The sequence below is a fragment of the Marmota marmota genome, unplaced genomic scaffold (assembly GCF_001458135.2).
Source record: "Marmota marmota marmota unplaced genomic scaffold, marMar, whole genome shotgun sequence".
Classification (NCBI taxonomy): Eukaryota; Metazoa; Chordata; class Mammalia; order Rodentia; family Sciuridae; genus Marmota; species Marmota marmota.
The window spans coordinates 11136618-11154194 of NW_026000068.1; the positions used below are offsets into that span (position 1 = coordinate 11136618).

A 17577-nucleotide genomic window follows, 5' to 3' on the forward strand; every position below is an offset into this window, starting at 1 on the left:
GCTGTACATAGAGCACACACCTGTTCTCCCAGTTACTCAGGAAACTAAGACAGGAGGATTCAATTTCAAAGCCAGTCTCAGCAATTTAGCAAGGACCTAAGCAACTTAGTGAGACTCTGTCCCTAAATAAAATGTAAAGGATTCAGTGGTAAAGTATACCTGGGTTCAATCCCTAGTACCAAAAAAAAAAAGAATAAGACTAAGAAGCAATTTTTAAAGGTATCATCCAGCATTATCAAAGGCAATTTTTCTTCTGTATCCTACATAGGAAATAGAAAGATTAAACAAGAAAACTTAGGGATTTATTTTTCCTCCACCACCAGTGAGCCTGTAATACTGGTATCTTTTTAGCATCTTCTTGTTATCTAGATTATGGAAAATGACTCAAAGGCATCAGAGATCAACTCAAACCCACCGTCACCACCCAGGCTGAGAAGATTCAGCAATGTGAGCAGATATGGCTATCTGGTGGGAAGAGTAAAGGGTGTAAAGGAAAACCTCTCTTGGAGAAAGCAGACTTGTTAAAGTCCATCAAAGGGAAGCCCAGCACCCCACTTCTTGCATGATGAGACTTTAGATTGGAAAAGAATAAAAAGGCTACATGTTATCTTATAATGGGGTTCAGGGTAATATGGCCCCCAGTTATTGTAAAAGAGGACAATTCTTATGTTTTTGTAAGAACTATTTATTGTAAGCCTGTAACAGATTCTGATAACAAGACAATAGTAAAGGCGTAATTTTCTCAAACACTCAATTTTCCCAAGAAGCAAGCTCATCTCTGGATCCCTACGGGCTGTGCAAGGCATTCATTATCTCTCTGAAGGAGCTTCAAGAGTTCCCTCTGTTGCAGCAAGTCAGGCTCAGTACTGGTGAGAGTGTTATTATTGTTGTGGTTGTTGTTGTGACCAACACCTGTCTGGCCAAATTACCTTCTCCAAGGAAAGTGTGTTCGTCTCAGCTGACTTTAAGAAAACCAAGAACAAGGATATCATTCAAACTGCCATCAAGGTCCCTTATCTCCCTCACCCCCGCCACTGAGCCAGAGCCCAGTAATGGATGCGGGCCCAAGAGGCCCTCAGGATTCCTGCTTGCTCAACAGTCCACGGTGTTGATCAGAAATCCCAGTCCTTGTTCAAGTAATTATAAGGCCCTACCAAATTTCCTTAACTACCTCCACTGAGACTTCATTCAGGACTCCAACATAATCAAGTATGCATTTCGAAGGCTGTTACTGCCTCAACAGCTAGTCTGTGGTGGAGCCCCAGCATTGGTCCTGCCACACTGAGGTCAACTAGCAGCACCCACTGATGAAGCTGGAGTAAGTGCTCCTAAGACAACTTCCAACTTTCTGTCTCTATGATTCATGTTCTGTAAATTAAAAATAAAGCGAGATGGTTCTAAAATATTGAAAGGAGGAAAGAGAAAGGAAGAGAAGAAGCCTGAGATAGACACATAGCAGAGCTTGCAAGAGCCACCACAGGAAGGGTAAAGACAGTGGGAGGTGCAGATGCAAAGATCCTACCGATAAACCTTCAGGACCCATAGAGGGGCCTTAGGGAAAACTCAGCTCCTCACTGCTGAGGAGCCCAGGAGGAAGTTCATAGTAGCTTCAAGAATTCAGGCAGCTTTGCCACAAAGGTCTCATTAAAATCCTCAACATTGGGGCTGGGGATGTGGCTCAAGTGGTAGCGTGCTCGCCTAGCATGCGTGAGGCACTGGGTTTGATTCTCGGCACCACATGGAAATAAAATATTGTGTCCACCTAAAACTAAAAATAAATATATTTTTTTTAAAAATCCTCGACATTTCTTTGCTTAAGTTTGCATGTTCCCTAGAAGAAATGCTGACTCAGAAAAAGAAAGTTTATAAATCCTTAACCATTTTTCACTGAGCATTAAGTTATCTCATAAAAAAGAAGCAAAGGAAAGAGGCACAGAGTTGTGTTTCTAGAGCATCGTTAAGTGAGCAGACTCCAGAGGGTGCACAATCAAACTCCAGTGTCACAACTTCTAAAGTCTCACACCAGACCCACTGCGTTATCGAAGAGCTCTTAGACAACAATTCAGAACTGACAGTGTTTGCTGAGAACCAAATTTTTACCTAATATTCTAAAAGTTTAATAAGGAATCAAATGAAAGTACAACCTAGACATGTTCAGAATACCAAAGGTCGACAGGTGAGTAGAATTCACAATAGAACAAACTTTTCAGAAAAATAAAGCAACAAAATACCAGAATAATAATGCAAAAAATGAAACGGATACCCTCATATCAGTGTGGAGAAAAGCAATTAATAACAGGGTGATTTAAGAAACATATAAGTAGATAAATGGTGAACAATTTTCTTTCGGTAGAAGAAAGATACTTGTGAATTAATGGAGAAAACACAATTATGGTAGGAAAGCACAGTCCTGTGACAACTTTGCTCATATTATTTTCCTCAGTGGAAGGCCCAGCTCAATGCAGAAGAGAAAGCAGCCACACTTGACTCACCTGCTTTTCTGTGAGAATGACCCTCCCCAGGAGCTGGTCCTCCAGACCCTTCATGGTGACCGTGAAGTCGATGATGGAGGTTCGAGCACTTATCTCAGGGGTGTAGGCTGGATTGGGCAGTTTGGTGGTGATGTACAGTCTGAAGCCATCCATGACATCTACTTCCTTGTCACCAACTTTCACCTTTTCCATTAAAAAAAGTAATAAAAGAAAGATATACTTTACTGTGTCCTTTTGTATAAGGTCAAATATTGTTTTAAAGAGTTTTGCAACTGGAGATAATTTGTATACTAAAAAAGACAGGTCACTAGGTACACTCAGGGCTTCGACCCACTGAGATACAAGGAAGAAAGGAAGGCTGGCCAGTACCTTCCAATATACACCATGGGATAAATACAGAATTTGGCACCAAAATTGTTGTGATCACACTATAGAAGCAAGCTGGAGCCCTCACCCACAGAGGAGCCAACAACCTCTGAAAAAATTGTTTCAGAGATTGATCCTGACGATGCCAAACACGGCTCAAAAGGCTATGAAAGGCTCAGTGTTCACATGTTGAGATTTCTTTGGGAGAGATAAGAGCAAGCCCCCAAGCAAGTACCAAAAGTGGTTTGAAGGAACAGGTCAGGTGGTGCGGGGTTGTACAGTGTTTAAGAGGCGGGAACAGGCCTACGCAGGAGTCTGTGTGGTTTTAATTTCCAACCAGTGCCAAGGGAGGAAGCACCCAGGCTTTCTTATCAGCTTTCCCACATGCGGAAGGAAGGGGCTTAAAATCTATCCAACGTCAGATATCAAATGGAATCGGCCTCCTCATTACAGAAGTAAAGTATACATGCCTGAATGTATTGCTCTTGAACACTTCAAGCCCAACTCAGGAAGGGCAGAAAAGAAAAGGACCTCTTGCCACCCTCTGATGTGAGTTGCTGCTTACTGAGAGAATTACATCTATGTTGAATTCACCTGGTCTCATGTTGTTATTCCGCACACTATTATCAACAGGATTGACCTACCTTAAAGGCAGACCCGGTTTTAATGAAGTTTCTTTCCAAAATATTATCCAAAGCTGGATCTAGTTCCTCCCCAACGTCTTCAATGAGCAAGGGCCTCCCAAGAGAGAGGCTGTCCTCCAGGTGGTTTCTGAAGTACTTGTGATTGAGAGAAGTGATCTAGAAACAGGATCTCAGCATTACTCTTGCAAGCCTCATGATTCTATGCACAGAGATAGACGACTGATGTCACATGATGCCTAACGCATTCTCTCAGGGGGGACAAAGAGGTTTCTAGAAATCCTTGGCTCTGGAAAACCGTTCTTCCCTATACTGGAAGCAGTAAATAAAGGCTGCCTGGCAACACTCCTCTCCCCTCACCAACACCACTTTGGGGACAAACATGGAATAATGACGAAGTGCTGTGCATATAGTGGAATACAGCTCTGCCCTCCTGTTTTTTAAAGAGAGCCGTAGGCCCAACAGAATAGAGTCTGACACCACTGGAAGAGGGCATTCCTAGGGATAAACACAGGAGCAAATATGAGATTTGGAGGAAATTTTTGTTATCAGATTTAAGCTGCCATCTGTTACTGTTATGGTTGGCATCTAGGATTATCAAAGAAGAATCGATACAGCTTTCAAACATTTCTTTGTTTTGGATCGCTAGTAATCCAGGGAAGCAAAACTTATCAGCAATATAAATAGCCCTGAATACAAATTACCTGGAGTTCATGGCCACTTTCTTTGTTTCTAATCCAGATCTTGCCTTGAGTCTGTGGATCGATTAGCAAAGGGTAGCGTGATGCCTTTGTGACAATGATTCCATTCTGAATGGACAGGTCATCATTGGGCAGACCCTGAAGGTTCCATTCACTAATAGTGGGGGCATCAATCAACAGCTCATTGAGATTTAGATCCTTCCCAAATGGAATTTTCCTGGATTTCATTTCCTTCTTCCAATCATTTAGCAGCAAATCTCGAAATTCTTGGTTAAATGGACCAGAATAAGACAAAAAAGCTGTAGCCAACAATACATCACCTAAAACAGAAAACAAACACCACTGAAACATGTTATGATCATTCTTTTAAATTTTCAGCACATCAAAACTCAAAACAATTGAATTGATGACCATTTGTTAAAACTGAATTCCACAAATCAAATTGTAACCCTGTGCTGCCATACTGTGTGAATAAGCAGGAGTTTTGTACATTGTTAAACCATCCAAATAGCCAACCAAAGAAGAGCTGCTGGTAGTCAGCCACTGGATTATTTCAATTTTTGATGCAAGTTTTGTTGCTAGTTAAGAGATACAACATGTCAGAAGACAGAACCTTCATTCAAAATGCCCTTGATCAATATTCTTACATACTCACAGGAGAATTCCAAAGTAACCTGATCACTTTGGTGTGGACAGCATAGATGTCAGACCATTATCCATCTCTCTGAAGTGGCTGGAGACACACACACACACACACACACACACACACACAATGAAAATTGAAATCATTAAGTCCTGTTTGATTAAAGCTGAGGCTTCCTAACTTCCCATCACTATCAACATGATCTCATTAATAAAAGAATCCACAGACCTACGAGTCTTTTGGTTTGAGCTGCAAACTCTTTACTTTGCTCTGTCCATCTTTCCTTTTCACCTGCCAAGCCACTGATGAGCGTGGACGCCGTCTGCATCTTACGTCTGCACCGCTCTGCATCTTCAAGCAAGGTCTGAAAAGGACATAACCAGAAGAAGACTTTTATTGAGATAAACATAGCTTCTGGCTCAAAAAGACAACTTTAAGACATACAGTATCTGCTCTCTGGGACTTGTGAGCCCTTCATTTCACAGAAAGCATAAGATCCCATTTCCATGTGTCTGCATCAGCCCAGTCCCATCTCTAATGCCTGTCTAAGGAACTTGGGCGAGTTCCTTCAGGGGGTACCTTGAGCCAAGTGGCCAGACCCTCCCAGATGTTAATAACTAAGTGACTACAGAAATCCACATCACTGATGATTTCCCTTTAATGAAAAAATAGAGACAGAATACAAGCATACATGTTAATATCACATGCTAATATCACATAGTACAAAAAAATGTAAAGACATACATATCCCTAGTCAAGAATGAGAAAGTCTCTCATGCTAAAGTTCTGGTATCGTTGCTGCTCTATCTCATGCCACACCTTCCATACTTTAGATGAAATTTAGATTAATTACCATCAGATGTGGAACCTAAGGCTCCTGCACAAATCTCAGCCACATTGACTTCATAGATCCTTTCCTGCTGTTCTTTGTGGCAATAAAAGACCTTAAACCCAGACTTCCACAGGCTCTTGACTTCAGGCCTAAATTTTGTTTGCTTTTTGTTTGGTGTTTTGGGTGTTGGGGTTTGAACCCAGGCCCTCCCTATGCTAAGCACCAGCTCTGCCACTGAGCTACATTCCCAGCCCATGGGCTTAGTTCTCAAAAACAAATGATTCCATTTGTCTACACTTAAAAGTTAGCTGCTGATTTTTGTATAAAAATTTATAATTGTGAAATAAAATGAGTTTGAACAAATAATTAGCTATGTGAGCAGTCAGTCATTCAGTGGTCATTTATAATAATAACTATATATGTCATAGAAATCTTTAACAGATTAATTTTGATAATTTAATACACATACATACATAAAGTCTAATAATAAAGGATTATTTAACTTACAATGGCATATTAGAAGACCAAACCCTTGGAGAAAGAAATAGTATATGAAGAAGGGCTTACAATATCCAAGTAGTACCTGACAGTCCCCCTCATGCCCAAGAATAGCTACCTGCTTCTCAGTCATGGCCTGTTCATACTCGGCCTGCACCACATCGAGCTCTGCTTGTTTTTCATCCAGCTCAACCTGGGCCTTGTGCAGATCCTGCATGGCCAGGACGTGGCGATTCTCCTGCACCACCAAGTTGGCCTGCAAGGGACACACACAGCATGAAGGGACAGGCAGGACACCATCTCACAACCTGGATTCCAAAGTCCAAGAACTCAGCAAAGTCACAGATCTACACCTTTCCTTTGTTCCACTTCTAGAATCTTTTCACATTGCATTACGCCGAGACCAAATCTTAATATGAACTTGTTGTAAGTGTCTGTAAGTTGAAGCAGGTTGTTACAACAGAAAATTACAGTTCACTAGAAGAGAGATCAGCAATTTTCTTTTTCTGTAAAGTGCCTGATAGTAGATATTCTAGGCTTTTTATTCTAAGGAATAAAGTCAAAGCTGTAATTTAATTACTCATACATAAAACATTTTAAAATGTAAAAACTCTTCTTTTTTTTTCATGGACCATACAAATACAAGTGATAGCAATAGCCAAGTTTTGAAACCAGTCTAGGTGTCTGCCAATAGATGAATGGATACAGAAAATGTGGTATACATACACAAAGGAATTTTAGTCAGCCACGTGGAAGAAGAAAATCATATCATCTGCAGGAAAACATGAACTGCAGAGCACCACGTTAAGTGAAATAAGTTATAGAGTCAGACAGGTACGGAACATTTTCTCTCACATGTATAAACTAGTGAGGGAGAAAAATAGGGGAAGGATGTCATGAAAGTAGAAGGGGGGCCACTAGGATAGAAGGAGTAGGTAAGGGGAAGGAGGAGGGAAGAGTAAGGGGAGGCATTTAGAAGCAAAATTGATCTGATTATGTTGTATGCATGTACCAGTATGCCACAATTAAATTCACCATTCTGCATAATCAATACACACCAATAAAAATAAATAAATAAAATGAAAGCAAATACAGGTGGTGGGCTACATCTGGCCCATGGGCCATAGTTTTCTTATCCCAGATCAGAAACTTATACAAATATGCAAAGGCAAGTTATAAAATACTGTAATAGCGAACATGGTAGAAAAAGAAAAAAAACTGATTATGGATAGTTCCTGACTTAGAATGGTTCAACTTATGATTTTTCAACTTCATGTTGATGTTCACCCAATAGAAAACCATAGTTGGACTTTGGAATCGGATCTTTCTCCCAGCTGGGGAAAACAGTATGATCCTCTCTCAAGGTGCTGGGCTCATGATACCTGAGTTGTGACCAAGTAACAATATGTCCTAAGGAAACTTTTAAAATAAATCAAACACAAAAATCAAAAGTAATATTAGCAAAAGCTGAGGTGTAGAAAATATCCCATGCTGATTGGAATTTTGATTCTTTAAAAAAATTTAATTCAATTTTCTGTTAAATCTACCAAATACTAAAATTTATTTTAATGGGTATATCTACTACTAGAAGCCATAATCCTTCCAAAGTTTGAGATGTATAGATTATTTCTTTAAATATACCTGTGGTAAATTATTTTCACCCTTCAAAACTTCAGGCTCCCAAGTTTTGGCAGAACATATCCTCAGGGGAATGTCAGAGTTCCATAATTGGCCAGAACAAGTGAACAGGCCAAGGCAAGGCTTAAAAAAATATGGTTTAGAAAGAATTAACTTCTATGTCCTGCAACTGCTGCTGTGCACCAAATATGGAAGAAAAGCAAGGTCGCCAGGTCAAAAAACTTACCACAGCAACCTGCCAATGTCACACTGTCACAGGCCCAAGACTTAGATTATTTGATAGTATTTTATTCAGAAAAAAATTAATAAAATTTATTTTAAGTAAAATGCTCAAAAGTGGTTAAGCAAAACCCTTCAAACCCAACTAAAACCTCTAGAACTCTGGGTTGGTTACTTCAACTGTGAGCCACAGTTTCTCCTTTAAAGTAATGAAAAACTACCTCCTAAGACTTTTTGTAACAACTCGATAATTTGACATTACAAAACCCAAGTCTAGTACCTGGCACACAACAAGTGCCTGATAAATAACAGATTATTTTGTCCATATTCAATATTTAAAGCTCTATTGTTCTGAGACCTTCTCTTGGTGTGGGTTGATATTTAATGATGTCCATGGGGTTTTCAAGGGGAAATCTCACTATAATGAGAGTGAATAGAATCTAAATTGTTACAGTTAGGACTGGGGATGTGGCTCCATGGTACAGTGTCCACCTGGCATGCATGAAGCCTTGGGTTGAGTCTCTAGAAGCACCACAAAAAAAAGTAAAAATAAATAAATAGTTACAATTAATATTAGTTTAAACGTATTCACTAATCAAAGTCACATGGCCTGTTTATAGGGATTGTAAGATGAAAGAGAAAAATCTCCTCCAGGACTCTGTTACTAATGAGCGGAGGCATTCAATCCAGAGCTTGGGGCATGCTGCCCTTGATCTCTTCTTACTCATGAAGCAGGGTCTTACAAATGAAGCCCCTCCAGGAATAAGTGAGGCCTGGGGCTGGGGCTGTCTTCCTTCATCTGTTCAGCAGAAATGCCTGATGGTGACCTGCATCCCTTTCATCTACCTCTGCCTAGGGAAGTGAGCATGCAGAATCCACATAACTGTGTGCATCTTTCTAACTGACACGGGAGGGACCTGACAGGCTGAAAGCTCCAATATGCTGCATGCACATAAGGTTACAGGAGGGCACTCAGGATGGACTTCTCATGAGAAACAGTCAAGGAGCATGCAAAAGGTCCTCCCTCCTGATGGTATCCCCTCATTGGCTGCTGTGTGATCTAGACCATTCTGGAACTGGAAAAAAGCTGAAATGTGGAAAACATTAAACACTGGGCAAGAGATTTCATTGTTCTTATGTAAGTCTATTCAGAATATCCATGTTCAACATTTTTAGCTCATTATCCTTAAAATAAGCAACAGTGGAATGAATCTGAACGATTTTCTGTGTACACATATGAATGTATCACAGTGAATATCACCATCATGTACATCCATAACAAATTATTATTTTTTTAATTATGAGTAAGTGACAGAAAATCAATAGAAGAAAGGAAGCAGGGGTGGGAATATGGAAAGGGAAGGAGAGGTACTAGGGTCTGAATTAGAATAAGATGTATTCTGTGCTTGTATAATTATGCCAAAATGGATTCTACTGTAATGTGGAATAAAAATTAAATATAATAAAACAAAAACTACCCATTGTAAATCCAAGTGTAATTCCCTTTAAGGTACTATGTATGTTTATGCATGGAAAAAAAAGTGTAAAGGATGAGCTGTACTGCAATTTGCCATGGTGGGTATAATTCAGTTCTTAGAATATAAGAATGTATATTTCTGAGCTATGCTGGAGTCCTCAATAGCCCCAGTATTCATGACGTCAGACAATATGACACCAATTATTTGCTCTAAATTTCTCCAAATCAAATGAAACGTGTTCTTTTTGGTTGTCTAAGATGCCAAGGATCCCATCTACTTCCTAAATGGCCCTGGTATGGTAACATTAGAAAATACAATGGAATTTGCAATCCTATACCAACTTACTGCTACTCTTGATTATTTTTACCTTGATCACCAAGTTTCTTGGGTAGTTTACAAATATAAGTGTATTTTAGTTGATGGTTGGGAAATATCAAACTTACACAAAACAAAATAATCAACCAAGATACAAGGTCTGACTTTTGAGACATCAATATTTTCTTTTCCAAAAATGTACTTGCTTTTGCATTTGTTGAAGTTTCAATGTCTTTTAATGGTGGAAATGTATCTAGAAATGAAGCTTTAAAGCTCAACTACTCAAGAGGAAACACATACATAGCCTCAAAGTCACATTAAATAACAAATAGTGGGGTGGAGATGGGGTACTATGTGTGCTTTAAACCAAGACCAGCTTTAAGAATTTTCTGCTTCCAGTGTCTGCCTCTTGATCCCATCCCATTCATAGGATTCCCTGGCACGAGATTTTGAACACCACTGGGGAATTCTGACTGTGATTTTCTGGGGATTCCATTGAGCTGACACTGTGGTTGAGGGATAATATCCAGCAACCCACAATGGACCTAGTGTCTTTAGAAAGTCAGCCCATGCTTAAAAGGCTCACACAATTCTGACTGAACTGGGATTACAGAGAAGAAAAAAAGAAATGCCCTGTCCTGTCTACCTAACACCTGATCTCCCTATGGGTTTGCGTACAATAATACGGAGACCAAAGCCTCTTGTGCTACTGTGACCTGGAGACTCCTCCAGCATGGCTCTCACAGGCCTACCAGGAAGCTTACCTTCAGAGGCAGAACTTCTTTGTTTATAGAAAAGAAGGAAGCCATGGCTTTGGTCCAGGAACAAAGACCAGCTACATTCCCACACACGCGTTTAGCAGTTTCAATGTTGTAGTCCGCCATGTCAAAGTAAGGGCTCAGAAATTCTATCACTTCTTCGTTGATTGTGTCTTTGGGGAATTGCTGTAGAGGAAAAGAGAAAAATTAAGTAAAAACACTTTTTTCCATGAAATCAAATTCACATTATGTTCTCAGTGCAATGAAACTATTGAACAAAAATGGATGGTATTTTGTCAGTATCTCAGGACATCAGGCCAAAGTTCTAAAGCAAATCACAGCAAGGATCGATTGAAAAGAAATCTGTGAGACTAACTTTGTCTGCTGTAGACAAGGAATGCCAACCCTAAGTAAATATACTGGGATTCATGGAAAGTATGAATTATTTGGTGGTGAACACTCACAGGGTTGTTAGAAATTTCAAGACAACGAAAAATTCTTATCATTAATCCTAAATAGGTGAATTACAAACCCAAAATATTAACAGCAAAAACCAAACACACACAGGCATATTAAGCCTAAGGACCTATAGGTTTAGCTCAGAATGTTTAATACATTTAGAGAGAAGTTCCATTAACCTCACCTATGTGAAAATAATAACTTGGACATTAAACCTTGAGGATAATAAATTGATTTTTAATCATAGACCTACCAAGAACCTGAGAAAAATTAGTATCCTTTAAAATATAATTTTAAAATAGCAACAGAAATGAGTTAAATATGCTTCTCTGCATCAGAAAGAAAGGACTGACCAAACAATGAAAGCAGACCTTTTAAAATGGGGGTAGGGAAGTTTCTTCAACTAAAAGGGAATGCTTAAAATTTTTCTGAGTAGGAACAAATTTAGCACCTAAACAACTGAGTCAAATAGCCTTCAGACAACACATGTAACAGAACACAGTCTCATTCAGAATCATTTGAGACAAATTTCTTTTATAAGACTTTATAAATAGTGAAACCAGAAGAAAAAAAACCAGAAGAATATCTAGAAGCAATAGAAGCGTGGGAGTGACAAGAAAACCAGTAGTAAGAAGGCTTCCAAGAGCAGAGGATCTGCCACAAGGTAAATAAGGCAGGAACCTGGAATCACTTGTCAGTATTCTGATGAAAATCCAATTCCATTGTCACATAGTCTCATAGTTACTTGAGAAAAGTCTATGGCCTACAAGTCTCATAAGCTACTTATTATTACATCAGCTAAAGGTGCCTCATAAGATATTCTAGCCATAGACAGTCACCTGAACAATGTTGAAATGAAAACCAAATGAAAGTGTGTGCTAAAGTTACATCTTAGGAAACTGGCTTGTGTTGGATATTCCCAATTAGTTAGATTGAAGAATAAAAGATAAAACTTCTGAAGAAAACATAGGAGAATTTTTTTTTTCTTATAAGACAGCCAAGATCTAAACAGAACACAGAAAGTACCATTAACAAAAATAGTTACACGTTGGAGTAAGTTAAAATTAAGTATGTATGCTTATCAGAAGACACCACTAATAGAATGAACAACTAAGTCAGGAAGTGGCAAGAAATATTTGAAAATATATAAGTGTCAAATTAGTCATGTTTTATATATAAAGACATTTTACACATAGATTAATTTTTTTTGTACAAGGGAGTGAACCCAGGGGTGTTTAACCACTGAGACATATCCCAAACCCTTTTATTTTTTATCTAGAGACAGGATCTCACTAAGTTTCTTACAGCCTCAATAATTTGCTGAGGCTGGCTTTGAACTTGTGATCCTCCTGCCTCAGCCTCCCAAGCCACTGTGATTACAGGCATGTGCCACCATGCACAGCATGATTTAAAACTTTTTAATGGATAAGAAACTTGAGCAGGTATTTAGAAAAAATTCCCAAAAGGCTTATAAATCTATGAAAATATCTTCAGCACCAGTAGTCATCAGGGAAATTCAAATTATCCCCACAATAATAAGATGCTACTACAAACTCATCAACACAGCTAAAGGTGAAAAATCTGGAGAAAATCCTACACCACCAGTGGGTATGTAATTCGACATAACAATTTTTGAAAACTCTTCAGCAGTATGTATTGAAACTGATTAAATGAGTACAACCTAAGACACAGAAATTCCATTCCTGCATAGACAGCTCCCAAATGACCTGTAGATCAATATTAGCAACAGTTTTATTTGTAAGAGCCCCAAATTAATAAAAACCCAAAAATCTATGAACAGTCCAATGGACAAATTGAAGCTATTACAGTGTTTCACACTGGTGCTGATTCAGACTGGCTTGTGAGAAATTATCATCAAACTATGGGAAATTTGTGAAAACTGGTTATTAAACACGGTCATATTAAAATTAAAGCATATAAACTTATAATTGAGTAGGTTTCATTTAAAATAAAGATAATCAAAGACTCCTCGTTTCTTATTATTTTATGACAGGTCCCTGTCATCGTGTGTTTTGGGGACATTTGCACCTGTGGCAGCCATCTGGTGGCACACTGCACAATGACACACTGCCGTGACTTTCCCCAATTCTACACTCAGCAGCAGCCTGTTGGGAGCTTGCAACTGGCCACCCTGGGAGTAGTGACACTGTGCCAAAGGCCACAAATCAGAGAGTTGTTTTTTTTCCTTCCCTTCAAAGAACCACCCGTCAGCACACACACCATTGCACATTCACATGCAGGAAATCTATAAATGAAAAAAAAATGAAATATTGCCCTTTGCAACAATAAGAATGAATCTCACAAATATGCCAAGTTAAAAAGGTCAAAACAAAATATTCCACATGACATGATGTCATATATGTGAATTTCAAAACAAACAAAGCTAATTATTATTGGGATAAAAGTCAGAATAATAGTTATTCCAAAGAAGGTTATTGACTGGGTTTGAACACAAGAGAGATTTCTGGAGTCTAGAGGTATATATTTTGCTTTCAGTGCTCATTAGTATGTATATAGATGTGTAAATATTCATCAAGCAGTACATTTAAAGTTTGTGCATTTTAGTACATAAAGAGTCTACCTCATAACAATTAAAAATGCAAATTGATACACAAAAATTAATACTGAGACTTTCAAAATATAAATAAAATGCATACTCAGTAGGGTGCCTATATCCATGAGTTCTGTATCCAACTAATTGTGGGTCAAATATCCAGAAAAAAATTGTGTCTGTGCTTATACATACAGACATTTTTTTCTTGTCATTATTTCCTAAACAATATTGCATTAGGATTATAAATAGTCTAGAGGTCTCTTAAAGTATACAGGAGAATGCAAACAGGTTATATGCAAAGTTTATGTCATTTATATAGGGACTTGAGTCTCCTCTGATTTTTGTATTCACGGGGGTCCTGGAACTAGTCCCCTGAAAATACTCAGGTACAACTACATTTATATCCATACACATACAATAAAAACACATATATCTTCTCCTTGAATTAACTTTTAAACTTTTATTGAAGTGTGCATATCACTGATGATGCTTTACTACACCTAAAGTCTGTCAGGAGAAGCTCTAACGCTTATGATGACTTACGTTTGAAAGAGAAAAATTCTACTCTGAAAAAAAATACTTGGACACATGTTCAAACACCTACGTAGAGTGTGCTCTTTCTAGAAACTTGTTCTGCTGAAGGACTTGGCTACTCCAGCAGACTGAGCCCCCGATAGCCCATCATTATTGAACTACCAACCTGTAAGTTCTGTAAAAAGTTCCCGGCAGTCATCAGTTTCAGAGATTCCTGCCAGGAAGGAACAGTGCAGCTTTTTTCCAGGTCAACTTTCACTGCGTTGACTTTCCTTTGAAACAGCAGCAGCACACAGTCCATGATCCGCATGATAAGGTGAGGGGGTCTGCCCAGCGTGCGGACAGTCGCAATGTCGGAAGGCTTGATAGTCTAGGGGAGAAAGGAGGGGCCATCTGACCTCAGGTAAGAAAATGCACACCAACAAACCTTTCAGGTCTGAAAGGTGCCGTTTCAACAGAGGACAGAGAACATTTTTTAAGTTATTCCCAGAGTCATGATGTATTTCCAGAGTCTAGAAATGTATTTTACTCCAAAGAAATGTGTATCCTAGAAAAGTATAATTTTCACAATTCTAACTGACAGTGAGAGAAGAGAAATGTTGGCGAGCAGATAAGGAGTTGTGACTTCTCAGAAGAGGTACAGACCACTTGGTGCCAAAAAAAAAAAAACGGAAAATGTATTCTGGGGAAAGAAAAACACTCAGCACTTAAGTAGGTATCAGGGTTCGAAACCAGGAAAAAATACCATATTTGCAGTGTTTGCTTTTTCACTCATTAGCTATGTGGGTCAAGAATCTGCCTGTCTCTCAGGCAGCTCAGACTGTCACAGTGGACTGACACCAGAGGGTAGCCTCAGGCTGACAGATTGAATAATTAGAGGTTTCTTAGCTGGGAGCTGACCTTTAAATGAAGGAACTTGAGCAGTATGAATTTCACAAGGCTCTAAAAAAGTTCCATTCCATTTCTAATACAGATCTTCTCATAGAATAAATTATTTAATAGTCATGCCCATTTGGGTTGATAATAATTGTGCCCTCTCTTAAAATCTTGATGAAGTAAGTATTGGAAAAGTATTAACTATGAATCCATTGCAGTCTTATTCCTAGGGCAAATAATGTGTATCATTCTTGGAAACCTTTTTTCTTATTTGAGTTTCCATCCCTCCTGTCAAAAGAAGGCAACTAATGGCCTCCTCAAAAGCAAATAATCTATTCTCTGAAGATTAAGAAACACACAGAACTTGGAAATTCAGAATGTAACTATGCACCATGAGAAGGTTTGTTTCAATATACTGCATTTCTAAAGGCCACAACAGCTCAAGGTTAAGGAGAATTTTCTGGGAAAGAACTAAAGATGGCAGACCTTCATTTGAGAAGTATGGACATATGGAGATAATAGAATAGCAGCCAGTAGGGAAAGCAGATTCCCTACTCTGCTATATGAATAGCATGTGGGATGTAAGGACTGGGCAGGCTTATCTTGCTTTACCTTTAAAAAGGGGAATTTTCAGATGGAGTTGGGCTTTTATGTTGGGGATCAGGTATAAGTAGTTAGCAGGAGTGTTTTATTTATCTGAAGTTCAACCAGGTTGGGGCAAATTATTGAATTCATCTTTCTTCTGGAGGCAAAGTAACGTAACCACTAGGTAATCTGCATAACCATGGCAATACAACAGTTATTTAACATCTGGCTGTAATTTTTACTTTTGCTTCCAGCTATTTAAAGTCAGATAAGAGAGGAAGGGGGCACATTCTTAACTGTTACCCTTTTTCTTATACAAATGTAAACTGATGTCAAAATGCTAAGAGTTTGGATGTACTGGGAACTTTCTTAGTATAAATTGGTGGACCTGTCTTTTAAGATCTCATCAAGAGGTAATTAGATAGAGGCAGGACTCAGGAAGGATATTATAAAAAATCTCTCCATGACATCCTCCTACATTTGGATGTTCAATGTCCTCCAAAGGTTTGGTCTCTTGGGAGGTGAGGGAATATTTACAAGGGGGCCCACTGGGAGGCCATTAGGTATTGGAGGCATACCCTCAAAGGGGATATTGGGACTCCAGCCCTTCTCTCTTCTTCTTTTACTTCCTTTCCACAAGAGAAGCAGTTTTTCCCCCCGCTGCGTGCTCCCACCATAACATGCTGCCTCACAACAGGCTGAAAGCTACTGAAGCAACCAATCAAGGAAGTTTCGAAACTGTGAGCCAAAAGAAGCCTGTTCTCTTTATAAACTGATTACCTCAGGCATTTTGTTAGAGTGGCAAAGTTGACTAACATACACCCCATCACCTTCCTCCTGCTCCCACATATTTCCCTACTAATGATTATGTAATGTAGACCATTTTATTGATAGAGAATATGAGGAGGAGTCTGGAAAACATTTTATAATATCAAGAGAGTTATTGAGCCTTTTATATATACTTATTTATTCTTGTTAGATATACATGACAGCGAGTGTATTTTGTATGGAGCATAATTAGAATCTAATTAGAATCCCATTCCTGCACATGCACATGATGTGAAGTCACCCTGGTTGTGTGTTCATATATGAACACAGGAAAGTTATGCCTGATTCATTCTACTGCCTTTCCTGTTTCCATCCCTCTCCCTTCCCCTCACTTCCCCTTTGAAATCTTACAGAATAGCCTTTTAAGAAAGACCTGGGATACTGTATGCTCTAGTCCTATGCTTCCATTAGGCACCATAACTCAACAAAGTTTTCAAAGTTTCTTTGCACTAACGTTGTCTTCTCTCTGTTGATCAGAGACTCTCAGTGGAGCCAAAGTGCCAAGAAGTTGGGAGGGGGATGCTGAGGTGACCAGAAGTCTGAAAATGGGAGACCCTAGAGGAGACTTCAAAGATTAAGGAAGTCAGTTCAGCCAGCATACAGAGAAATGGAGGAGCAAGTAAGAAACAGGTCACATGCATGTGCCAAATCTATAAAGAATCTCTAAGCAGAAAATGTCACTGGGAGTGTTCCAGTGGCTAGAGCGTCGGTCTCATCCAGAACAGCACTCCTTGATGTTATGAATCTATTTTTGCCTTCCTAGACCTTAAAGTGGTATCAATTGCTTCGCAAAAACTTACCTGCAAGGCTGCTTCTGCTTCTTCTAAAGCTGGTTTGGCTGCTTCGAGTTTCTCTTCAGCAATGGCTTTGTCTTTAGAGATACTGTCTACAATGGCCTGGGCTTTGTCCTTCACCTTCTGTACCTCAGCCTTGACTGTTTCGGCAGCCTGTGCTTTCATTGTCACTTCTTTTAAGACCTAATTAAATTTATAAAACAAAAGCTACTTCATCCAAGATTGTAAAGACCCAACAGAAAAATGCACGGTTTTGCCCTGATCTGCTGATTTTGTCCACTTACCCAATTTTTTTCATAAGTGAAATTAACAGTATTTTATTCTTAAAGAGATAAATACAATTCC

At 39.0% G+C, this 17577-nt stretch overlaps 1 protein-coding gene across 4 annotated transcripts in view; it reads right to left on the reverse strand.

Moving 5' to 3' along the window:
• The window catches only part of Dnah5 (dynein axonemal heavy chain 5), a 282316-nt gene that overhangs the window by 57323 nt on the left and 207416 nt on the right, over positions 1-17577 (reverse strand). For all 4 annotated transcript variants that reach the window (XM_048814008.1, XM_048814007.1, XM_048814009.1 and 1 more), the window contains 8 exons: positions 17239-17415; positions 14316-14519; positions 10588-10767; positions 6292-6429; positions 5072-5207; positions 4204-4520; positions 3503-3658; positions 2493-2675 (listed from right to left, as the gene is read on the reverse strand). In XM_048814008.1, coding sequence (XP_048669965.1) covers positions 2493-2675; positions 3503-3658; positions 4204-4520; positions 5072-5207; positions 6292-6429; positions 10588-10767; positions 14316-14519; positions 17239-17415 — 1491 coding nt within the window. The remainder of the gene's footprint in view (positions 1-2492; positions 2676-3502; positions 3659-4203; positions 4521-5071; positions 5208-6291; positions 6430-10587; positions 10768-14315; positions 14520-17238; positions 17416-17577) is intronic.